General features: G+C 37.7%; 1 protein-coding gene across 1 annotated transcript in view; it reads left to right on the top strand.

Moving 5' to 3' along the window:
• Positions 1-5,156: 5,156 nt before the first annotated feature.
• IL1RAPL1 (interleukin 1 receptor accessory protein like 1) overlaps positions 5,157-27,001 on the top strand; it is a 653,817-nt gene continuing 631,972 nt past the window's right edge. Inside the window, exons 1-2 of the mRNA XM_060002071.1 lie at positions 5,157-5,235; positions 6,035-6,314. Of these exons, the coding sequence (XP_059858054.1) occupies positions 5,157-5,235; positions 6,035-6,314 (359 nt within the window). The remainder of the gene's footprint in view (positions 5,236-6,034; positions 6,315-27,001) is intronic.

The following is a 27,001-nucleotide window of genomic DNA, read 5'->3' as shown; positions in this document are numbered from 1 at the left end:
TGATGCTTATATTCAGTTGTTCACCTACTCCTGCCAATTTCACCTCCTAAATCTTTCCCGTTTCTCCTTCTCTACTACCACTGCCCAACTTCAGACCTTCAGTAACATCACTTTCCTGGATAAAGCCTTCTACCTTATATGTCTACCTAAAATTTCAGTCAGCATAGCATATTTGAAAATATTAGACTGTGTCCATCATCTCCCTGACTGAAAGTCTGTGATATTTCCCCATCACTTTCACAATGAAATCAAACAGTTTTTACATCTTATAAAAATACCTCCACAGTCTGTCTTTGCCCACTTCTTTCCCTCCATCTCTTGCTATTTCCTGCTCTAAACTTGTTGTTTCTACACCACAAAGTCATTTGTAGTTCCTGCAAAACTCTGCTATCTCTTATTTCTGTGCCTTTGCTTTTGTGTTCACCTCCAAATTAAATATCTGTCTGCCAATTCTTTGAATGGCTAACTTCTGACAGACTTCTCAAATGTTTTCTCTTCATGGAACATATTCTTGACTAGCACTATGCATTTCTTTGTCATTGCATTTCCATTGTGCTTTCAGTTTCTGTCTGTCTCTTGGATTACAGTGTGAGCTCCTTGAAAACAAGAGCTGTGTCTTATGTTTTCATGTCTCCAGCCCCTAGGACAGAAACTGGAATGAAGGTAGTTCTTGCTACATGAATATATAAATCTGTGTTAGATCAGATTTCCTACAACAGAGCCTAAGACAGGATTTTTGATGCACACCATTGATAGAGGGAGTGCTCTTCAGGGAAAACTTAAGAGGAAGGGAGTGAGGGAGGGAGGGAGGAAGGCAGGGCAGGAAAGGGGAGAGAGCTGAGTGAATAGGTCACAGTTAACCTCTAAGCTCGGCCTGGTCCACACACATAGGAGCTCTGGAACAGGCACTGCACTGTACAATTGTCTCTACTTGAGACAAAGGAACAGGCTTTTTTTTTTTTTTTTACACTCACATCAGTCACTTACTGGCAGTAGGCAGACCCAAGGGGATGTAAACTTCCCACCAAGATGGTTCTTGTCAATCAAGGGTTATTTTCAACAGAAGGAGACAGTTGTGAACTGTTAGCAGGCAATACTCTAAGTTGCTGAAGAATGGATAGATCTGTTTAGTAAAGAGGATGGGGGGACCTCTGTTAAACTATCACAGATGCCTTAATTATTTTATCATTATTCCAATGTACCTACTCAAGTAGATACTTGAAGAGTAGTATAATTTGCCTTTTTATAAGTAAAGTCTTACATTTTCATATTAGGGTGCATTATATATGAGCTCTATGATAACACTTTTTTTTTAAAGAATGAAACTTTCAAGCTTGTTACCATGACATATTTTGCACTCTTATATATGTAGTAATAGTGACCAAATTAACAATGCTTTCCCTAATCTCATTTTAATTAATTAATTAATTTTAATTTGGCCACACCACGCTGCATGTGAGATCTTAGTTCCCCGACCAGGAATTGAACCCGAGGCCCCTGCATTGGAAGCGGAAGTCTTAACCACTGGACCGCCAGGGAAGTCCCTCATTTGAATATATTTACGTTATCCAATCTATGTAGCCTTTGTCCATGAAATAGTACATCAATATGAACTACTTGTAAAGGAATTAGTTCTGAATCTTAATTTCATCACCATCTTCATATAATCTACAATATTATGGGCGGTAACAAAAATAAATGAATATGGTGCTTCCTACTCTCACCCCCCAGTGTAACTTCATGGCTTTATAAAGTCCCATTGACTCTGAAGGAGTATGTGCTGTATAGGAGACATCGAACTAGAGTATTTCCATGGAATCTTCTCATCAGGGAAAGAGAATACCAATAGCTAACTTTCTGAGAGAGGCTTACAGAAGGATATTTTATTCTGAAAGACAGAAAAACCGATTAAATACTACTGTCCGGCAGAATTACCCAATGATAATTTAAAAATAATAAAGGTTACCTGGTAACTTACATAATGGAATTAACAGTGTATAGAAATATGGAAATATCTTGGCTTGGAATGACTGTTTCCAAGCCAACAGACCTTATGTACTGAAGTAAGGAAAAACTGAACATATAATTGGCAATTCTTGTCATCAAGAGTTAGGTTTTAAGTTATCACATTTTCTTTTAAGATTTGAGATGTCCCGCTGGACAAGATTAAGAAAAACATGGTTTGCAGCTATATAAGAAAAATGTCTTTATTCAAAGGAGATCCATACTGAAGTATTTTAGGAGTGAGTGAAATATCATTATGTCTCTAATTTATTTTCAGATCATTTAGGAAAAAATTGTGATACATGCAGAGTGAGAATGTATGCAAATGCGGTGAAATGTTAACAAAGGAAAAAAAATAGCACTCCTCACTTATTTAATAAAATGCTTTAATTATTGAAAAAATATATGTTCATTTATTTAAATGTGTTTATCAAAATAATTTGAAGATATCTTGAATTGTTCTTTATATTATTTGCCATCTTTCCCCAAAAAAGTATTAACATGTTAATAAATTTATAGTTTACTTTTGAACATCATACATTTAGTCTAATGGTAGTAATACTTCCTAAGCCACAGATCCTACATTTTATTTCCACATTAAAATTAACATAAAGTGTCTCTGATATCCAAGGTGCTGGTATTTCTTAATTTCACCTCTGCCTTTTCCTTGACGTGTGAATCAGAGCTGTTTGAAACTTTTTTCCCAATAGATACTAAATAACTCTGATTTTCAGTAATATTTATGGTTTTCTTTCAACACTATTCTCAGTAAGCGTATTTTGAAAGTATGTATTAATATCTCTATCTATCCCCCAAAACACAACTCTCCTTCTGTTCTCTTGATCTAATTTGTTACTAACTTTTTAGAAATTTCTAGGCTAAGTATTTTTGCTTTTAGCTTCAAGCATTTTGCTTTACCTTACAAATCTTTTGAGAATTTGAATAATTTCATCTTACTGTTTATACTGCTACCTTGAAGGTGTACCAGCCTTTTGCACTGGCAGTGATATCCTCTGAGACAGATGGCCTCAGTTACAATAATGTAATTCTAGAATTGTATTATAATTCATATCGTGGTAAAACAAGATAATTTCATGCTTATTGCCAGAACTATAACTGTTTAAAATAAAATCCCACCTAGGATTCATTTCATGCAATGAGACAAATGTACAAAATTGTGTTGATAAATACTGCATGTAATTATGTAACCTTGACATCTCTGTTTGTATACAGTTCTGTCATCCTGTTTAGTGTGGTGAGCCAGCTCTGTGGCAGTCATTGGCAGGAGTGATGGTAATGACTTGGATGTTGTTGATGTCCACCAAGCTTCCAGCACAGTTACTCTAGACAGTACCTCGATACGGCTCTTCATTAGGAATCTTAGACCAACATTTGGTAGTAAAAGTAAACTAAATTAAAGAATGGTGTGAAATTTAAATTACATTTATTAGGAAGCAGAATACCATGGTGGTAGAGAGAATGAATTCTAGGGTCATATGTAGCTGGATGAGAATACCAGAACTTCCACATATGAGCTGGTGTTGAGTTTCTTCAATTGTAAATCTTGGCATTATTTTGTTTATTTATTCAAGAATTCATTCATTCAGTCAGTCAGTCAGTCAGTGTGTGTTGAGCTGGTTAGCGGGCACAGTTCTAGGCCCTGAGGTTAAAGAAGTGAATTAGAAGGACCAAGTTCCTGACCTCAAGGGGCTTATGTTATGTTGGGTAGACAGAAAGCAAGCAAAAATTGGGTACATGATGTAACGTCAGATAGCAGTGAGTCTTGTGAAAAAATATTAAAGAACAATCTGGGTCAAGTGACTAGGATAGGAAGGTGGTATTGCAGGCAGGGCAGTTAGAAAAGCATTCTTGGAGGAAGTGACGTATGGAGGAAGGGAGGGAGGAAGCCATGCAGTTGATTGGTGACACAAGTTCCATGTAGAGGGAACAATGAGTCCAAAGCCTGAATGGGTGTTTTTGTGAAAGGGGAATGAAAATTTGTAAACTCAGCACATAATTAAGTGCTCATCAGATGTTAGATAATATTTTAAGATAAGAAATTTGGATAATTCCATAATTATGTGTGTTGTTTGCTCTAATATACATCTTCCTTTTCATTTTGATCATTTTCCTTCTTTTGAATTCTACATGAATTTTCCTGTTCTCAGATCCTTCAAGTTGCCCTCTTTTTAATCTCTAGTGAGTTAAACCCTGCTTGCAGTACTCAGATGCTACTGCTGTTAGAGGTCCTCTTTTCTTGGTTTTTGCCCTTTTGCTCAGTATTTGTATACTGTGAGCTATGTCAGATTGATTTTGTTGCTAGGGGTTGAGCAAGTGCCCTCTCTAGGCAGGAGATCCACAACTTCTCCATGATAGTAAACATGGTGATGTACCTGCCCTGTGGTGACCTGTTGTTGTGTGTGTGTGTGTGTGTGCGTGTGTGTGTGCGTGTGTGTGTGTGTGTGTGTGTGTGTGTGTGTGTGTGTGGGAGAGAGGTGATAAAAATGGTGCCAAGATGCCATTTGGAAGATGGTACTTCCAAGAAACTCAGAAAATACAATTAGTTCCCATCCCATCAGCTCCATTTCCCACCATGGTTTCTACTTTACACTTCCCCTAATGCTCCCAGAAATCAGCAAAGTAACCATCTACCTGTGTCTCTGGCTGTGAATCACTACTAGAGCACGACCCACTTTTGTTGTATTTCTTTTTGTCTTGTTTGGCTGTACAACACTTATTCCTCATTTTATCTGTGTGGATCCAATCAGAGAGAAAAAAAATACACTAAGTTGAACAAGGAAAGCTTATATAAAGAGTTTTTCAATGTAATAGGTTATTGGAGTAATGAAGGATTGGCTAGTAAGAAGGAATGATGTACTAGTCTGCTCAGGCTGCCATAACAAAATACCAGAGACTGGGTGGCTTATACAACAGAAATTTACAGTTCTGGAGGCTGAGAAATTCAAGATCAAGGTGCTGGCTGATTTGGTTTCTGGTGAGGGCCCTCTTTCCTGCTTATAGATGGCCACCTTCTAGCTGTGTGCTCACGTGGCATCTTCTTTATAAGTAATCAGAAGGAGAAAGAGAAAGGTTGCAAGCTCTGGTGTCTCTTCTTATAAGAGCACTACTCTCTTCATAAGTGTTCTGCCCTCATGACCTCATATAAACCTAACTATCTCCCAAAGGCCCCTCCTCCAAATAGCATTACATTCAGGATTAAGCCTTCAGCATGTGAATTTTAGGAGGACACAAACGTTCAGTCTGTAACAAAAGAACTGTAAAGAATAGAGGAATGGCCGCCATTACCCCTAGCTGAGAGCACCCAAAGAAAAGCTCCCATCTTCCCATTCCCAGAGTGAGAGCCAGACCTTACTGGGAAAATTCATGGCTTACTGAATGGCAGAAGTCACTGAGGTGGCACACCGGTAGAACTGGTTGGAAGTCTGCCCTCTGCAATTGGACAGGGACTTGCCTTCTAAGGTATCTGGGAAAGCTGTTTATGAGAAGGTGTCTCACCTGAGGATCTGCTAAAAAATTACCAAGCTGCTACCGTGTACTGCAGGACCTTTGCATACTGCAAGAGCCTTCCAAGCAAGCATGCTGGAACCAGGGAGCAAACCCTTTCCTTTGAAATCTCTCTTCAGAACACTTTACTAACAAAGTGTCAGTGCCAGCTAGCAAAGGAAAACTGTTTCACAGGTCCAGATCCATTTTCAAAGAACAGGCAAACATGTGGATTTAGAATGAGAAGGCCATAAGCTAATAACCATCACACTGATTTAAACTAAGATTAAATATCAGCAGAAGCAAACTAAGTGTTGAATATATTGTTTGTTAGTAGGATAAATTACTTTTCAGTGCCCTTCTGAGTTTTATCCATTGCTGCATAGTCTGTGCTTAGAGAAGAATCTTGTCCAATATAGATGCTCAATAAATATTGTTGAATGAATAAATGAATGAATGAACTAATTGATTCCATTTTCCTCTAATGTGTTTTCTTTCTCTCTTTCTCTGTCTTTTTAAACTACAGCTGATGGATGCACAGATTGGTCTGTCGATATCAAGAAATACCAAGTTTTGGTGGGAGAGCCTGTTCGAATCAAATGTGCACTCTTTTATGGTTATATCAGAGCCAATTACTCCCTAGCCCAGAGTGCTGGACTCAGTTTGATGTGGTACAAAAGCTCTGGCCCTGGAGACTTTGAAGAGCCAATAGCCTTTGATGGAAGTAGAATGAGCAAGGAAGAGGACTCCATTTGGTTCCGGCCAACATTACTGCAGGATAGTGGTCTTTACGCCTGTGTCATCAGGTATGCTCTTGATTTTGTTACTGTTGAATCAATTATATCACATGTTGCTTTCTTATACCTAAATTTTGCTGCTATCCCTTTCACCTCAGGCTATGGTCTCAATATTTGTGTGCGTTGCTGCTTTCTAAAATTTAGAATCTAAATCATAAAACGATGGCATTGGAATTTATATTGAGACATTATCTCTGGCTTATGGAGAAAAGAGATACCATCTGGGTATCTACTTATGTTGCCAGAAATTACTAAAGACTATGAAATAAAATTTATAGAGGAGGTGAAATGTTGCAAATAAAATGTAAGCAAAGACTTGCAGAAAGGATGCATAGTTTATTGCTAAATGGGTTGTAACATTTTGTTATTGCCCTTCACAGACAGATAGAGCACAGATACCTCTGGTTCGAACACATCTGCAAAGATGATTTAGGTAACGTGTTATGTGCACAGGAAGAGGAAAGCAGCCTTGCCATGTTAGGGAATGCGAAGGCTATGTTCCAGATCATTTTATTGACTAAAAATGCTGAGTCAATACAAAAATATTTTGGGTCCCTCAGGGCCAATGCAAAAGTTAATAACAAAGCCTGTGCCCTTAATCCACAAAGAAACCCATTACACATCTACATATCTTCGTCTGCTTTTGGAAGAGATATATGTACTTTGCTTAGTGATAACGCGTTAAGACAATATCCATGTCTCACATTAGCAGTTAAAAGTCTCAGTTTAAGCATTTAGCCCTTCATGGACTGTGAATGACTGTGGATGTCATTAGACTATAAGAACATTGGCAAAGCAGGGCATAGGCATATAGAGGGTGTGTTTAAATCTATTTCTTTGTGTCCCTATTTCGACTTATATATAAAGCCAAATCTAAAGCAGTTGATTCTCAATTTGGAGAAAGTCTCAAAATCACCTAGTGTCTTTTTCAAATCAAAATTCGACTTCCACTTCTGAAATTCTCATTAGCAGCTATTACTCCTCTATCATAAGGTTTGTGTCTCCCGCTCATCATCAGCCTATAAGAATAACCTTTATGGAGGGTTATGGCTACAGGTGTGTTAGGATGTTAAAATAGGTCAAAGCCAGATGAAAGTTAAACATAACTTTATCTTTTTAACGCTGACAACATATAAATCAGAGTTCATTTTGGAAAATATAAATGAATGCAAATAAAGTTCTGCTTGGGAAAAATGTGGAATGAATTATAAAAGAACAAATGCACTATTCCTTTGCCAACTCTTGTTCTTTCCCTTAAAAAAGGGAATCCAACCCTTTTATGTTTAAACATAACTCTTAATAGAAGTAAAGTTTTTGTAGGTGCATTGATAAATAATCGCCATACTAATATAGAGTACTGTTTGCACTGGCTGTTCTTACTTGACAAATAGTTATCAGATTTAATTTCATATCTGCTGCATTTTCTTAAAAAACATTATTTCTGATTGTTGATGCATGTGTAGGAGGTGATTCTTCAAGATAGGCAAATGTCCTCATTTATCTGAGATTCGAATTGAGCTGAATGTCCATAGTCTAACACTTAATTTCATTATTTATTTTTGATGGGAAAATAAGGTTGTGTTTATGTTAGTAATGTGAACTTCTGAAGCACTGAAGTTGCAATCCTTTGATGTGTTTAAATATACACAGTGATCCAATGCTCAGAAATTGCGTTAAAATGTCTGAATTTATAGTTGCAGTGATGAATGAAGGTAACAGAATTCCAAGAACAGTGACATTTGCCACATGTTCGTGTGTCTATATTTTAATGGAAGGTGAAACTAAAAGACAAACACCTTAAAGTTTTATATGTGTCAAGTGGTATTCTAGAGAAAGCGATAAACTGCAGGAAAAGATGCTTTTGTCACTGGAATTCGAGTGTTCCAATTGATTTGAAGCTAGTGTTGATCCGGCTTCCTGTTCCAACTTGGAAAGTGGTACTCAAAATCATTATAAACAGCAGTTTAAATAGCATGCCTTGGTGCTGATGACGTGAAGGGAGCCCAGGGCTGTTAGTTGAGTCACTGACATTTTGGCATGTTGTTAGCTATCAGACCACAAAACTGTCACCATTCGTTTTTAAATAATCCACTTATGAAGAGTTTTAGAAGTTTGAAAATGTTAGCTGCTGCTCAAAGGTTCTAGTCTTTCTGATAAGTGTTTTGGGTTATTAACTTATCAATGAAAAGTTTTAACAAGCGTTTTCATGTACAGTGTTTACACCTAAATATGTACAAGTCAATGGTGTAAATAACGGAAACGCCTAAGATTACTCTCAGTGTAATGAACAAGAGCTTTCCTACTCCCATCTATAAGTAGCTATTTTGGATAGAATAATACCACGTAATTCTTGGTTCCATGGTACCTGGCTTTTTACTCAGTTTTCTCCTTCTTGAATGTTTTATTTTTACATGAAAAAGTGAATGAAGGAGAGCTGTGTAACTACTTTCTTTTCCTTTATTGCCAGTTAAAAGAATAAGTTTACTTTTAAAAAAATGAAATTTTCCTTTCCTCTTGACTCCCGATTTTTTAATCCTCCTCTTCCGAGTTATGCCCTATTAGCAGTTTCATATGCATAGCGAGCTGGTGCTTGTGTAAGTAATTTAATGTCCTCTAAATTGTAACATACCAAGTTGTTTGGCACACTACTTTTTGGCTAAAAGTTTATTTTGTAGATTCATATTCATGTGCAAGAAATAATATAGGGAGATCCCATGAATCCTTTAGACAGTTTCTCTCACTGGTAACATTTTATAAAACTATAGTACAAAATCATAATCAGCATATTGACAATGATACATTCAAGATACAGAACAATGCCATCACCTCAAGGATCCCTTCTGTTGTCCATATCCACCTCCCCACCCCAATCCCAAACCCCCAGCAACCACTAATCTGTTCTCCATGTCTATTTTTTGCAATTCAGGAATGTTGGAGGGACTACCCTGGTGGTCCAGCAGTTAAGACTGCGCTTCCACTGCAGGGGGTATGGGTTTGATCCCTGGTTAGGGAAGTTTCACATGCTGTGCGGTACGGCCAAAAAAAAGAAAAAAAAGAAAAAAAAATACTGGAATTGGGTTTTTCATCCTTGTTTATTGTTAAGTAGTGTTACATGGTATGGACGTTGGCACAGTGTTCATTCCCTCATTGAAGGACATCTGGATTGCTTCCATTTTGTGCTATTGAAAATAGATATTCTGTGAACATTCATGTACATTTTTAGTGAACATAAGTTTTCATTTCTCTGGGATAAATGCCCTAGAGTGAATTTGACTTGTATGACAGTTGCATGTTTAATCATATAAGAAACTGCCCTCCTATCTTCCAAAGTATCTGTACCATTTTACATTCCCACCAGCAATATGTGATGACCCAGTTTCTCCACATGCTTGCAGCATTTAGTATTGTCACTATTTTCCATTGTACCCATCAGTGTATCATGATATCTCATGGTTTTAATTTGCATTTCCCTAATGGCTAATGATGGATTTTCGTGTGCTGATTGGCCATCTTTATACTTGTCAGTGAAATGTCTGTTTATGTCTTTTGCCCATTTTGTAACTGGATTATTTGTGTTCTTACTGTTGAGTTTTGAGGATTCTTTGTACATTCTAGGCACTAATCCTTTCTTGGATATGTGGTTTGCAAATATTTTCTGCCTATCTGTAGTTTGTCTTTTCATCCTCTTAACAGGCTTTTTTGAAGAGCAAAAGTTTTTAATTTTGATGAGGTTCGATTCATTATTTTTTTTCAATTTACAGATTGTGTTTTTGGTACAAAAATATAAGAACTCTTTGCCTAGTCCTAGATCCTGAAAATTTTCTATTGTTTTTAAAATTATTGGTTTTTTGCCAAAAGTTTTATTGCTTTACATTTTATATTTGTCTCTGATCCACTTTGAATTAATATTTATATAAGGTATAAGGTTTATTTTGGTCAAGGTTTAGCTTCTTCGATAGATGTTCAGTTGCTCCAGCACCACTTGTTTAAAAAGTTTAGCTTCCTCCATAGAATTGCTTTTGCATGTTTATTCAAGATCTGTTGGACATGTTTGCTTGGGTTTACTTCTGGATTCAGTATTCTATACCTTTGATCTATGTGTCTATCCCTTGGCCAGTGCCACTCTGTCATGGTTAGTGTAGCTATAGCTGTATAGTAGGACTAAATATCAAGTACAGTGAGTCCTCCCACTTTATCCTTCTTTTTCAAGATCCTTTTAGCTGTTGTAGGGCCTGTTCCTCTCCATATAAATTTTAGCATAAGCTTATCTATGTCTACAAGGAACTATACTGGAATATTGGTAAGCATTGCATTAAATCTGTATAGCTCAAGTTGAGGAAAATTACTGTCTCTACTATGTTGAAACTCCTAATCTATGAATGCAGTAGGCCTCTCCATTTACTTAGGATTTCTTTTTTTGATTTCTTCAGCATTTTGTATTTTTCAGCATACAATCCTGTACACATTTTATGGAATTTATACAGAATTATTTCATTTTCTTTGGTGTGTTTATAAATCATAGTGCCTTTTGAATTTCATTTTCAACATGTACATTGTTAGCATTGTTAGAAGTATGCTTGATTTTTGTGTGTTAAGTTCTTTCTAAAAGCATACTTTTTCAAATTACATATATAGAATGTATTTTATCTAGTATCTAGTTCCTTTGTTCAAGTCTTGATTTTCTCTTTAGAGACTAAAAAGTTCTTCTTTCTCATTGAAAGTACATATTAAGCATCTATCAAAAGGTACTCAGTTAAATCCATTTACTGAGTCATCCATTTCAGAAATAACTACTGATCGCTAGGTAATATGCTAATGCTAGAATTACAAAGACTTTTAAAAAACATTTTTTTTTTACCTTCAGATCATTTGCATCAGAGAAAATAAGTGTGCAATAAATTGTTATAGATACTGTGGCCACAGTTTAAAACAGAATGGGGTACTGCCAAGATGGAGTAGCTGCCTTCCTCCCAGTCCTCCCCTAACAACTGAAAAGGCTGGATAGAACACAGCCAACAAGCAAAGCAAGTGTTGTGAAAGGTGGAAAGAAGGATTGTCTAAGAACCTCCGGACTTGAGGAATGAGATGACCACACTTCTCCACTTGTCCCACCAGATGATGTTGGCAGGGAGCTAATCTTCCATCCCCTGCCTGGTGGAAGCAGGCAGCAATAATATGATCCCCACGCTATGGTAGAGTCAGCACACATGAGTGGGGTCCTGATCTTCCATCTTTCACCCAGAGGAAGTAGGCAGGAATTATATTCTTTTGCAAGAGAAGTGTCAGTGGAATCTAGTGATGACCTGAGTCTCCACCCCCAGCTGGCAGCAATGGGAATCTGCGAGGCACTGTGAGGCAGGGCTAGTCACTGCTAGTCTTCACCTCACTTCTCTGGTATCAGTGAGGAGCAAAGCTTCTACCATCAAAAAGGCAGGACGAGGTGGTGCGAGGTAGGGCTAGTTGGCATCCAATTTTCGACCTTCCCTCCTCTGGTGTCAGTGGAGCCCAGTAGGAAGTGAGCTGGAGGCAACAAGGCAGGAAGGATGTCAGCATGGCTGAGGAGGAAGCTGAACATACATATCCACTTGGCCCACATTTTACATTTCAACAGGAAGGTTGCCTTTATTTAAAAAAAGAAAAACATGATGAAATAGGATCCACATCCCCATAATAACTAAAATGTTCAGGATAGAGTTAAAAAAAAAAAATACTCACTGACCTGACCGTGAGTCAGGAAAATTACAACATTAATGAGAAAAGATACCAACAATGAGATGAATCTGACAAGGATTTTAAAACACTGATCATAAAAATACTTCAGCAAGTAACTACAAAATCTCTGGAAACCGATGAAAAAAATGGAAAATCTCAGCAAATAAAAATAGGTTATAAAAAGAAACAGATGGAAATTAAGCAACTGAAAAATACAATAACCAAAATAAAAGCTGATTGGAAGCGTTTAAGAGTAGAGTGGAGATGATGAAAGACTGTTTGACTTCATTGCTACTCTATTAAAATTTTACATGAAAGGGCCAAAGAAATTCGAATTGCCAGATCCCTTGGGTCTCTCTTGGTTTTAACACTGACCTTTATCATGTCTACTATTAGCTCTCTGATATATAACTTAGTAAGTTTCCTTGGGACACCTTTTCTTTGAATTTTCCTTAAATGCTGGTGTTTACCAGAATTTTGTTTTCAACTCTCTCCCTTTATTCTTCTACATCGGTTGCTCTCAACTTTGGCTGCATATTTGAATTAACTGGGGAGGTTTTAAAAACTATTGATGCCCGTGTACCACCTCAGATCTGTTAAATCCAGATATCAGATGATTCTGTTGTGCAGTCAGCTTGTGAGCCACTGCTCCCCTATCCTTATTTATTCCAGTAGCTTCACTTAATAAATACTTATTAATGACTCAGAAACGAAATCCAAACATTTTCACAAGCACCGGAAATATATTTTCACTTTCCTAATAGTCCCCTCTTCCTATTTGTCTAAAAGACACATTGACTTCAACATGTACTAAAATCTATTTTGATACTTACCTCAACAAAGCTATATCCTCCTCAGATGTTTCCTTTCTTTTTCTCATAAATAGAATCACTATCACTCCAGTAACACTAGCTAGAAAATTATCACTTATCATTGTTTCCTTAACGTTCTTTAGCTTGCCTTAATTGCTACTAAGACCTTTCCAATGTACCCTTAGAAATGTCTTTTGAATTCATTCTTTGTTGTTCATACTAATTTCTACTCTCCAAGTGACTGCAATGTCCTCTCAAGTGGTTTCTCTGCCTCCAGATTTTTCCTATTTTAGTTACTGTTCCACACTGTTGTGCAATTATATGTCCACAACAGAGATGTTATTTCATTTCTCTACCTAAAAGTCTTTAATGGGCCCTGTCACCCAGTATGAAGTCTGAAGACTTTGCTTGGTGTACACATGCCTTTACAACCCAGCTTCAACCTTTCATTCTAGACTCATCTCGGGTGTTTGTCTCCGTAGGCACTTTGTGCTGTGTTCTCACCATCCTGTCTGCTGTTTGCAGATTACAGTATGAATTTTCCTTACTCTTTTACTCTTTGTTCCTTCATCCGAAATTCCATTTTTCACTGCCTATCTGAAGAATATAGAGCTATTTCTTGAAGAAGATCCAGTATATGTTTATCATCTTTCTACTTTTATCAAACTGCTCCAAAGACAGTTGTTTCAGTTATCTGTTATGGGGGGGAAACACCTCCAAACTAAGTGGCTTAAAACAACAACCATTTTATTTACACATGATTCTGCAATGTGGCCTGGACTCAGCTTGGTTGTTCTTCTGCTGATTTTGCCCATAGTCACTTGAGGCTGGAATCAACTAGGATACAGGATTGGCTGAGCCTCTTTCTCTCCATGAATTCTCAGGGTCTCCTTTTCTCCACGTGGTCTTTCCAACTGTCTCTCCAGCAGGATGGCCAGACATTTTATATGGCAACTCAGAATGTATGAAGACTTATCAAGCATCTATTTGCATCATGCTTACTAATAGCCCATTAGCTGAGTCTAGAGCTAATATGGGAGGAGATTTCACAAAAGCTTGAATTCCACAAGTTGTGTTTTTTTGGTGGGATCACCAAAATAACAGTACAACAGAGTCTGCCCTTTGGCCCTTAGTAATCCCTGCCCTTACACATGCAAAGTACACTCACCCCATTCCTAAGACCCCCAAAGTCTTATTGTGACATCAAGATAGGGCTACAAGTCCAGGACCTCATTACCTATGTGTGAATGAGGTTCTTCATGCTTAGTCCCTTGAGTACAACCGCTCAGGAGTGGCTCCTCTTGATCCAAAGGTCTGTGAGCTAGAAAGACTTGTTATCTAACCCTTACACACCCAACATTCTCTGGTCAGACAGGAATAAAATAACTAAGCTAAATAATCCTATCCAAAATGTGTGAGAGATACAGAGCAGTCACTGAACCATAGCAATTCTAAAACCCAGCTGGGCACACGTCAGCAGATTTTTGATTAGGGCCCAGTTCTGCTTACTGGGAGTCGTTCTCTGTGGCTTTTGGGTCCATCCTCTTCTTTTCCATGGCAAGTTAAGGGCCCAGGGGCCTCTTTTTAATTGGAACTTTATCAACAAACTCGGACGATTTCTTAAAATGCTTGTGAGCCTTTTATGTATTAAATTGTAATCTATTCCATTAAGCAGAGGCGCCACACACAAGTATATTTAAGACTGCTGTCTCTCTACTTGCGAGTCAGGGTTCTGGAAGACAGTGCCCCAGATTCTTAGACACCCCTTTGCTTAGCTAGTCTTAGTGTATGCCTCATACACCTTCATAGCTAAGTATCTCAGGGTTTTCCTCCAAGACCGTTTAAGCAACCTTCTCTGGATGATAGAGTATGCGTTGCATCCCAAACGTGTTATCACTGATGTGATTTCCCCTCAGAGTTAGTGTGAGATAGTGTTGTTAGTGATCATGCACCCACAAAATAGTTACTGAATAAAATAGTGATTGGGGTTAATGTTCTTAGAATGCCTTGTGGAAAACATTGGCATAGCCAAAATTATACCATTTTCTGGGGCTTCCCTGGTGGCGCAGTGGTTGAGAGTCCGCCTGCTGAGGCAGGGGACATGGGTTCGTGCCCCAGTCCGGGAAGATCCCACATGCCGCAGAGCAGCTGGGCCCGTGAGCCATGGCCGCTGAGCCTGCGCTTCTGGAGCCTGTGCTCCGCAACAGGAGAGGCCACAACAGTAAGAGGCCCGCGTACCGCAAAAAAAAAAAAAAAATATATATATATATATATATATATACCATTTTCTGATTCCTATCATTTTCCATGAAAAAAAATAATTCCATTTCTTATGACAGCTCTTATCTGAAACTAACACCAGTTATGAACTGCTTATCCTCCATCATGACCTTTGGTACTCCAAAACACTGTTCTATTCTCTGCCTGTAATATACCCTCACTGTCACCAGGTGGAAGTAAACAGTAATAATATGTTAGGCCTAAAAGACCAACAGGTAACAGCTGTAGGTGTAGTAGAGGTAAGTTTTCATTCATTTTAATTTGTATGATAGACGATAATTTTAATATTTATTATTGTTTTATGTGGTTATTGCTTAAAAATCAAGTCATTCTTAGATCAAAGGATAAATAATCTCAGCATCATTTTAGAAAGTCTTAAACATTTATGCCCCAAGGAGTCTCCCTTTGTTCAGGACAATCAAAGCCATATAAATGTTTTATATCTTACCCAGAAATCTTAATGATCATATGCATATGTGTTTCAAGGACCTAATGTAGTTTCACAGTCTTGGTCTCTTAATTGTTAAACTACCTCTCTTAATTGAAACCACAGTATACCCTTGAGAATATCAGCTGTAATTTATAGGCTATAAAAAATGCAATTAAGCCTACATAAGGTAGTCCTTTAAAAAAATCCATTGAAATACAATTGAAGGTCTTTAAGGTTTCAAGTCTGGATGCAGTGTCTTATACGGATGATAAATTGAAAATATAGAACTGCATATCAGTTACTCTTTCTATAATCTTTTGGTGGTAACATGTGTCTCTTGCCATAATAGTCCTCAAAGAGAATTTCCAGTTTCATAATTCTGATAATTCTTGGAGATCATGCTGAGGTGGTAAATCAACCTAGGACAGATACTGAAGTTTACCCTTCTTTCCGTATCTGAGACTTGAAGGTGTTTTCTAAAGGATTGAACTATTTTTGAACAGGGCAATAATTAGCCAGATTGTTGTCTTTCTGAGTGCTTTCTTTTCAGAAACAACAAACCCAATTGTTGGAAGTAAAAGCCTAGAGCTGTGTGAATTGGCTATTCAATTTACTGATTTTTAAAATCATCCTGAAAATACATGTCTGCAACATAACAGCCATTTTTTTCCTAAATACTAAGAAGATGAAATAAATTCTGCTCAAGTGATGATGGGATAGTTTCTTAGATCACTGGATTGAGAAAAGCTTTGTCTTATCTTTCCAAGTCTTATAAGAAAGAAAGCTTTGAAAATTCTTTGAAATCAATGGTGGCAGGTTCAAGGAAGACAGAGGCTAATAAATTTTCTCCAAAAAGTATCAAACTAATATGGAATAGGTTGGCTGCTGAAATATACATTTGTAAAATAATTAGGCATGTAAAGGTAAATGCTGAGTTCTTACGTATCCTTTTTTTCTTTCTATTTTAGGTAAAATGAATTACTATGAGCCCTTTTCAGTCATGGCTATAACATGTACATTTATCATATTTCACAAACATTACTGAATATCTATGATATGATATAAATGGTAATTACCTCGAGGAAATTTTAAAATTGCAAACAATATATGTGCCAGGCATAGAGGCCATTGACAATCCAGCAAGACTATTGGTGGTCATACTTTTGTACTCTATTATTTTTTTAATTCTTTTTAATATCTTTATTGGAGTATACTTGCTTTACAATGTTGTGTTAGTTTCTGCTGTACAACAAAGTGAATCAGTTACACATATATCCCCATATCTCTTCCCTCTTGCATCTCCCTCCCTCCCACCCTCCCTATCTCCCCCCTCTAGGTGGTCACAAAGCACCGAGCTGATCTCCCTGTGCTATGTGGCTGCTTCCCACTAGCTATCTGTTTTATGTTTGGTAGTGTATATATGTCAGTGCTACTCTCTCACTTTTTCCCAGCTTCCCCTTCCCCTAACTGCTAATGTTGGTGCAGTAAGCAAAGATAAAGTGAATAGGCCTAATAAAGTAATAGCAGCTGATCAACAAAGTTTAGGATAAGTGAAAAAGTTGAGTATGAAGCTCCAGTTATCCAGGGTTCTTTCTAAGTCTAATTTTGTATGTGGTTCCCAAGAAAAAAATAAGAAGAATAACCTAATGCCTGTAGGGAAGACAATAAAGAGACTTTTCTTAGAAGGGCTCACGAAGAGCCTGTGATTTGAGCAAGACTTTGAAAAATAAACACATGGCTAGGGAAAGTGTGATGGAGAAAATTTTCCCTGTCAGAAGGGTTTCATGAAGACTAGTATAAGAAAAATTTTAAAATGATCTAGAACAAGGGTTGGCAAACTTTTTCTGTAAAGGGCCAGATGGTGAAAGTTTTAGAGTTTGCAGACAATATAGTCTCTATTGTAAATACTCAACTCTGCTGTTGTAGCAGGACAGAGGCACAGATGATACATAAAGGAATGAGTGCGGCTGTGCTCCAGTAAAACTTTATTTGCAAAAATAGGTGGTGGATGGATTTGGCCTGCAGGCTAAAGTTTGCTGACCTCTGATCTAGAAAATGCCTTGCAAACTGCAAATAGGTAAGCCAAAAGTAGAAACTGCTCTTGTTATTAACAAAGAAAAAAACCACAGTCTATTCATAAAAGAGTGACTAGATCAGTTTTGATGGAAAATGGGGTTTTGTAGGTGATGGTGAGAGGGATGGCTGTAAAGAAGGGTAAAACAAGACTTAAATGGCAGCTAAGTATAAAGCAAAGAATGGAAAGCTGAAAGCAGTTTTTCTGGAATTATCTTCCAGCAAGTATATGAATGTTTACAGAAATTGGAACGTGGAAAGCAGACAAGGGGTTTTTACAATAATTAGGGTGTGAAGTGATGGGGGCTACGGTTAGAGGTTTAATGGTAGGTATAGCAAGGAAAAAAGATTCAAGATCACTTTGGGAAGTTAAAAATACATCAGAGATGGTGCTTGATTGGATGTTGAGAGCCTGATTGGATGTTGCTATGGGAAACAAATAAAAGGAAAAAATAGCAAGAGGCACATCTTATACTTTTCCAGTATAAACCTAAACTTTTTCACCACAAAATCTGAGGGTCTTGAGAAATAAAGTTGCCTTGACTTTAAGCCGTCACTCTAGGAAAGCCTTAAATAGAGTTCCCACCATTGCTCCCTGACACAGCACTTGAATAAATAAAAGATGTCTGGGGTCCTTTCTAGGTTCTATGTTAGTCTACTTGTTAGTCTTTTTTCTTTTTTTTAAATTAACTAAAGTCCATACTTTGCTCAAATTTCTTTTCCTTTAAGGAGCTAATGCTCCTTAATGGCAGAGATTTAACATCTTGTTCATCTTTGCATCTCCGATTATGCATATATGACCACTGAGATCTGAGCAAAGAAAAATGTTTTGATCAGTTGTCAGGTTTGGGGACAGGTTATTTGTATATAACAAAAATCTTAGAAGTAGCAGTAGCTTAAACAAGAGAAGCTTTCTGCTCAAAGAAAATTCCAGATGTAGGTATTTCAGAGCTTATATGATGTCTGCCTAATTGTGAATTGTCTAGGCCTCAGGTTTCTTTTCTGTCTCCACTCTGTTCTCCCTGGGGGTATGGTCCTCATCCTTATTTTCCAAGATGAAGTTCTGTCCACCATATCCATGTTAGTATAAACAGCAATATGTAATGAAAGGAACAAAGAACATGGTCCTTTCCACTTTTAAGAACAAGACCCGGGGCTTCCCTGGTGGCGCAGTGGTTGAGAGTCCGCCTGCCGACGCAGGGGACGCGGGTTCGTGCCCCGGTCCGGGAAGATCCCACATGCCGTGGAGCGGCTGGGCCCGTGAGCCATGGCCGCTGAGCCTGCGCGTCCGGAGCCTGTGCTCCGCAGCGGGAGAGGCCACAGCAGTGAGAGGCCCGCGTACCACAAAAAAAAAAAAAAGGACAAGACCCAGAGGTTATTTATGTCACTTCTCCTTACATCTCATTGGCTAGAACTTGTTCACATAATTACATGAAAATGTAGTGGTGGCTGGGATATGTGGTTTTTATTAGTAGTACCCATGTGCCTGATAACAACATAGAGGTCTATTACTGAGGATCTTAAATTCGTTTCTCTAGAAGAAAAGCCCAAGACAGGGATTCTTGTGCAAGTGATCTACTGAGGAGTGCACTCAAGAGAAAAAGCTAGGAAAAGGTGAGTTTTCAAAAGTCTAGACTCATCCTGACCCCCAGGGAGCTGTGGAACATAAATTGCACCGCAGAATTTATCCTCCCTTGAAGCAAGGGGGCAGGGCCTGGACTTCACAGTCATCTCTATCCAGGTGGCTCTTGTCATGCTAAGATGAGTCTCTGGAAAAGGGTACAGGTGTGAGCTTTGTCCAGTCAACACCCACAGCAGTTGAGGTATGGGTACAACAGCGGGTTAAGAAATTCTGAGTGGGACACCAAAAGTATCTGCTACACTGAGCAAGAAGAGGAAGCAGATATTGAGGGGAAATTAGTAGCCAATTTTGGCACAGCCAAGAAGCATCCCTCCACATATACTGAAATGACTCAGTAGATCATTTTTGCTATGCATGCGGTAAACACTCTGTCAGTACTTGTTGAATGAATAATGCATATTCTTGAACGAACTTCTATTTTTTTTATTTCCACAGCCTTCCTTCTTTAAAATTCCTGAAAGGATTAAAAAATATTAATATTCTCAATACTACCATACCTGTCCCCAACATATGCAATGCATATGCATCCTGCCCGCAATAGCCTCTCTCTCTGCCCAGATTCACTCACAACCAATTATAGAATTACCTCATCAACATTGCTGAAGAAGTATTGATTGGACAAATCCCTGCTCTTTCAAGTATCTCTAGTTCTGGTTCCCAGAAAATTTCTCATTGTCCAGGAAATAAATGGACAACCAGCTTATTACTCTGATTAGGTTACATAGAAACTCCATATATTCATCTTCTCTAAAGCTTAGGTGAAGAATCAGTAAGACTTTTCTCATCAGTCTCTGTGGCCTGGATTTATGCAGGTTTTACAGTGGCATTTCTGGATTTCAGGAGGGTTTCCATTTAGTAACAGCTTCATGATATAGAATCTGAGGTTATAAAACAAAAACTTAAAAGGTAATTGAACAAGCGCTTAAATGATTTCATTATATCTCTCAGTTACAGATCCCCATTTTCTCCCATGAATGTCATAAAAGAGAGTCCTATAAAAGGGTCAGGGTTGTGGAGTGAATGAGTAACATCTGAAGTATGTTCCAGTGGTTTCTGGAAAATGTCTTACATTGCCCAAAAAGCAAAAAAGAGAAAAAGAAAAAGAAATGAAAACACTACTTTAAAGCAATATCACATCATTAGTTATACTTCATATTATAGAAAAGTAGCTTAAGTAAGATAGTTTATTCTCCCATGTAAAGTAAAAGATAGGCATTCCTGAACTTGTATGATAGTTTCAGGGTTTGTCAAGGCCCAGACTGCAGTGCTTAGCATGTGACTTCCATTCACAAGGTTACTCCATGGTCCTAGTGCAGCAGAAGAACTGAATTTTAAATGTTATTTAATTTGAAATAGCCACGTGTGGCTCTTAGCCTTTGTTTTGAAATGGTAACATCAAACGATTATTGGCTCTTTCCTATAATATGTTTATATTATACATTTACATTTTGCCTAGAGTCCTGTAATGTAGATGTGGAAAGGATATTAGAACATTAGAACAAAGCTAATATTTAGAAATATTGAAAATCAAGCTGGATCCTCCGACTTCATAGTCACTGATGATTATAAAAATTCATTTTTTAAAAAAAATTATAATTAGGTGATGGATGTATTAATTATCTTGATGTTGGTAATCATTCCACAGTACATATGTATATCAAATCACCACATTGTACACTTTAAATGTGTACATTTGTCACTTACTCCTCAATAAAGGTTTTTTTAAAAAAAATTTTATAAGTTACTTATTTTCCTGATATTCCAGGGAGACTTTCCTTTATTTGCTTCAAGTAAGTAAGTTTATACACAGTTATCATTTCAATTAACTTTGATGGAGTTGTATTTGAAGAATGATTACAATAATCTGGCAACAAATTTTCACTTGATCTATCTAATATTGAAGGTTAGGCTGTCTTTCTGGTCTTGACACTGTAAACCAATCCACTAATGGCAAACCAACCATTATTTTACATTAAAACAGGAATATTATTTCTGTTACTGAAGAAGCTTTGGAATTGGTTGCACGTAGTTGACATGATTGAAATGTCTAGGAATTTTTGATACTGTATTCATTCTCAATTGAACAAATTTTCTAGTAGATTATTAAGTATCTACTCTACACCAGCTACTGGACTAGCCATTGGGAGCAGAGCAGTGACTTAAGCCAGATGAGATTCTTCCTAGACTAGGCTGGCAGTCTGTTTTGGAAGAGTCTTTCACACAGTAATTACTTGTGCCCTGGCTTTTAAGAAGGAAAAGATTAGGGTGCCTTAAGGTCAGCTAACAGGCCAACCTAGCCCACTTGGTGTATAGGCTCACTCTCAATCAAAGTCTGCACTCTTCTAACTGAAATCCAAATATTTCTGGGTTGCACAAAGAATTCCCAAGGGGTGTGCCACAAAGGTAGTTTGAAGGAAATTCATCTCCCGAACCTCAACTTCCATATGTACTCTTGTGTAAAATTGCCTGATAGCTCACAGTAGCACTTCTTTTACTTTACAGAAGTGAAATTGCATTATGATGTATTGTATGCAAAACGGACTTAGGTGTCAAACAAAAGAATAGTCTGAAATATTAGTTTGAAAAATCAAGGCTGCTTAAACTCAGAGATCTTCTCTGTGTTACAGCATTTCTGATAAGTTTGAAGCTTAATCCAAGTTGGTATACTCTCAATTCAGAACAGCCAAAACAACATATAGTAGTGATACTAAATTAAATGTAATTGGAATGTTTTATAGAACTATCATATTTTCAAGATACATTTGATAAAACCCAGGGGTAAATTTTATTTGTTGTTTTTCATATATTTGGTATACATGATCACCCCCCCCCAAATAGTTTTCTTAAAAAATGAAAATTCTGTTTCATCAAATCATGCCATGATGTATTTTTTCCAGTTATCCTATTTGATATTTATAATATTTAATATTCTTCCCTCCTACTAAACAAATAAATAAACTTCTTTAAACTTACAAAAAATAGATGTCAACTTAAATCACCCAGGATTTTTCTAAGATCTTTCAAGGGAATTGTAACAAAAAAAAAGTTGAAAACTACTACCCACTGTTTCTCAAATTACGATCTGATGTATAATTAGATTTTAATAATCACCAGTTTAAAAAATCACTAGTTTAAAAAAAATTCCTGGATCCTAACACATACCTATTGAATCAGAATTTCTGGGGAAACAAGGACTGGGAACCTGACGGTTCAATGTGCATCCAGATTTTTCTTATCCACAGTAAGTTTGAGAATTGATATTCAGGTAATAGTGATCCTTTTAAGGGAATCATATCCCATACAAGTTCAGGGACAGCAGGGTGCTTTATAAAATCATAGGAATATAAAGAGTCTCTCGATGGAGGAGACCCAGTGCTTGACATGGCACCCAGCATGTAGTAGATTGAAAGTGAGTGAATACAAGGTATATACCTCCTTATAAAATATTAGCTAATTAAATATAAATTATACATCTTCCTTCTAGAATGTTAACGATGTACTACGTAGTTAATTTCTTACAAAGACTATTTACCTCTCCATCTAAATTTAATTTACAAATGGAATCATAGGTAGTAAAGACATAGCAGGGTGCCTTCCAGATTGCACTGCTGTGATCTTCAAATGAATGAGCACTGCAGATTATTCAGCCTTCTGAAAAGTTCTTAATTAGGGAAGCCAGTAGTGTGCAGAGTAACAGCCTGTGTTTTAACTTTGTTGACATGGTGTGGAAATCCCATGTAGATATCTTGTACAAAAGAATGAAAATATTTTAATTCCTAAATCGCAATTTCCAAGTAATTGTACTTCTAATGAAAATTGCCACTATGAATGTCTGTTCAAAGGCTTTGGTTTACAAAGTAAAGATTTGAAAATATCAAACTTTCTTGATCTCTGAATGTTGTTTTCATTAATTAAGTGAATATGACAGCTCTCTCTTTACCCTAATAGCCCCCCTGGAGGAAATAACATTTTTGTTTGTCTAAACAGTACTTAAAGACTACTCTAAAATTAGAGTTTAAGACCTTTAATTCTGGAGTGCAAAGCTCTATGTCCTTGACTCTGATGTTTATCATGAATATTAATTTCTGATCTTAAACTCAAGCCATGAAATTTTTACATATTGTCATACCTTTCCCTTGACAATTTTGGTAATTGCCATAATTTCCTCATCAGCAAGAGTTGTGTGTGGCTTCCCTGGTTTAACGAGGCTATAAAATTGGCAGCTCTGAATTCCTTCTTTTGTTTCAGTGTGAGGCCTATAGACTTGTTTGCTCTGAGCAGTTAACTAGACCTCTGATCTTGAAAGAATTACAGTTTTTATTGGTGCCCTTACATGATAAAGGACTTAAGGTATTTTTGTTATTACAGGATTTAATCATTACCTTTGGAATTATTTTCTTATTAGGTGACATTTATGTCCACTGCTCTAGACCCTTTCTCTGTTGCTCACATAAAAATATTGTTTTCCACAGGATAGCTATCCTTTTTTTTTTCTTTTTTTTTGTGGTACGCGGGCCTCTCACTGCTGTGGCCTCTCCCGCTGCGGAGCACAGGCTCCCGACGCGCAGGCTCAACGGCCATGGCTCACGGGCCCAGCCGCCTCGCGGCATGTGGGATCTTCCCGGACCGGGGCACGAACCCATGTCCCCTGCGTCGGCAGGCGGACTCTCAACCACTGCGCCACCAGGGAAGCCCTATCCTTTTCTTTAAAATCGATTCATTGCTAGTATCAGATCTCCAAATATCAGGCTATATGTTCAGATTGTTTATCACTATTTAACTTTTAAATTCTTTAGACAGTATACACACAGACATACATGTATACATAAACATGCACATACTTTTTTTTAATAAATGCACCTCAACTGGAATATTGTTCTCTTTTGTTTATTTGTACCTTTAACAAGATTTATTGAACACCTACTAAGCATCAGACCTGCAGTCCTCTGAGGATAGGAAGAAAAATGGACAAGACACACATTGTCTGAAGATACCACAGTCAACCAGGGTAGATGGACTTATAAAGAATTATCTGTATCACTGAATGGCAAATGCTGTTAGAGATCTGGTGACAGGGTGTTACTGCAATCAGGAAGATTCAGGGATGGATACACAAAACAGTACACTGAGGCTACATGCGATGGATTTTTACTGATAAAGAAATGGAAAGGACATTTTATATCACACAGTGGAAGTAGCACAATGCCAGCCATGGTGATTTGGGAAGAGGTGCTCTGAGAGGGGAAGACCAACAGATGTATGTGCCTGGAGTGAAGAGTGCACAATAGTGCATACAGAGGAAGCTAGAAAGGAAGCTGTGGGCAGATATGAGACGTGTCTGTGGATAGAATACCAGGCTCAGGAGTTTCACTTTTTTTTTTTTTTTTTGCGGTACGCGAGCCTCTCACTGCTGTGGCCTCTCCCGTCGCGGAGCACAGGCTCCGGACGCGCAGGCTCAGCGGCCATGACTCACGGACCCCGCCGCTCCACGGCATGTGGGATCCTCCCGGACCGGGGCGCGAACCCGCGGCGCCCGCATTGGCAGGCGGACTCTCAACCGCTGCACCACCAGGGAAGCCCCAGGAGTTTCACTTTTTTCTTAAGAGATGGAGACAGTGATCCAGGATGGCCCATATGCCATAGAGAAAATTATTCTGGTTACTGAGTCATCTAGATAATTATTTAACCATTCTTTGAGAGCTCCTCTTGGCCAGGTGATGGCTAAGAATCAAAGCCAAGTCTTTGTCCTCAAGAATCTTACAGTCTTTTGAAGAATAAAATTAATTTAGTCAACAATTAATGTCTAATATGACAAAAGTTATGAGAGTGGAAAGAACAGAGTGTAATGTGTATATAGATGAGGCATGTGATTTTGAATAAAAATCAGAAAAGCCTTCATGAAGATATGTGTTGAGTTCTGATGCAGGCATAAAACTTAGATGAAAAGGAGGTTTGGAGGAGGTGGGACAATAATACAAGGATAGAATCATTATACATGCCTTCTGATTGTCTATGACTGTAGCAAAGTGCCTATAATTTGGGTTGTTCTGAGATGTAGCTATGGAAGTAGGAAGGTATCAGTTCATGGACTTGGGTGCAAAACTAAAGAGGTGAAAACTTTTCACTAAAAGATGCAGGGAGCTGCTGAAGGATTTTAAGCAGATGGATGACAAAATCAAATTTGAGTTTTAGGGAGTTCATGTAGCAGCAGTGTGTGAGAAAGTTGAATGGAGGGTTTAGAGTAACAGCTAACTACAGGGATGTCTTAGATTGGGCACCCCAAGAAGTGGACCCCAAGGAAGCATCACTAGAGAAATGGGGAAGTAATATGGGAAAGAGAAGGAAGCCAATAAAATTTGTATTATAAAGCCAGTTACTCTATGAGCAACTGGACATTAGGTCCACTGGAAGACTCAGAGAAAATGTAGGTATGCCCTCAGAGTTATCACACCCAAGGGAAGAGGAAGACAGGTTATTTTTCCACCACCTCTCCATCTATTCCTTATTGAGGGCTTCTTCTAGAAGCTTTAGCTCTCCAGCATTGCTGACTTGCCAGTCATGGAAAGTTAGCTTGGTCACAAGGCCCAACAAAAGCCCTCAGACTGAGGGTTTCAGGTGTTTGTAGGAAGCAGCCTTTATTTGGTAGCCATTTATTTGGGGATCTGGCACCATGGGCTACAAGGGCTAACCAGATGGGAAGTGTTGAGGGTCTGGACTTAGGCCATGATAGTGGGAATCCAGAGAAGGCCAGGAGAGCTACTTGGCCATCACTTTCATAGCATTTGACTATGGATTTAATGTTAGGGATGAATCATCAATGATGACTTCCCAGAAAGTAGATAGATATTGAAGATGTTGTAAAACGTATTTCTTTTTAACAACCAAAAGGTTTTAGTGTATGTGTGAAACCAATATTGAAGCCTCTTTATAATTGTATCTATTTTAAAGAAGTATTATGTTATAGCACTATAAACACTGGCTAGGAACCAGAAGGCATGGAGTAGTTCTTGGATCTTCAAATTTCTAGATGTGGAAGTTGAATGATACTCTTAATCTCTCAGAGCCTCTCATGAAAAAATAAATGGAGGTAAACATCAAAGCATCTTTTTATAGGTTACGTGAACCAAAGTGTAAGGAAGCCTTGTACAAAATTTTCACTTTAAAATAGAATTCACTTCAAGTATTTTAGCCCTCGGACCTAGCAAGTTGTTTATTTTTTAAAAAAATTTTATTGAAGTGTAGTTGATTTATTGATACAATGCTGTGTTAGTTTCAGGTGTACAGGAAAGTGATTCAGTTTGTGTATGTGTGTGTGTATGTATTCTTTTTCAGATTCTTTTCCATTACAGGTTATTACAAGATATTGAATATAGTTCCCTGTGCTATACAGTAGGTCCTTGTTGTTTATCTATTTTATATATAGTAGTGTGTATAGATTAGTCTCAACCTCCTAATTTTTCCCTTTCCCCTTTGGTAACCATAAGTTTGTTTTCAAAATCTGTGAGTCTGTTAGTGTTTTGTAAATAAGTTCATTTGTATCATTTTTTTTTAGATTCCACAAATAAGTGATATCATATGATATTTATCTTTCTCTGACTTACTTCACTTAGTATGATAACCTCTAGGTCCATCTATGTTGCTGCAAATCAAGTTGTTTATTTTTAATGAATGAGTGGATCTAGTTAAAGAACTTTTATTTCTTCCACACCTGTATTTGGACAACTGCCACTGCCATTAAGTGATAGTG

This window comes from Delphinus delphis, chromosome X (assembly GCF_949987515.2).
Source record: "Delphinus delphis chromosome X, mDelDel1.2, whole genome shotgun sequence".
Classification (NCBI taxonomy): Eukaryota; Metazoa; Chordata; class Mammalia; order Artiodactyla; family Delphinidae; genus Delphinus; species Delphinus delphis.
Note: the sequence above shows the minus strand (reverse complement) of the source record. Positions and strands in the feature narration are given on the sequence as shown.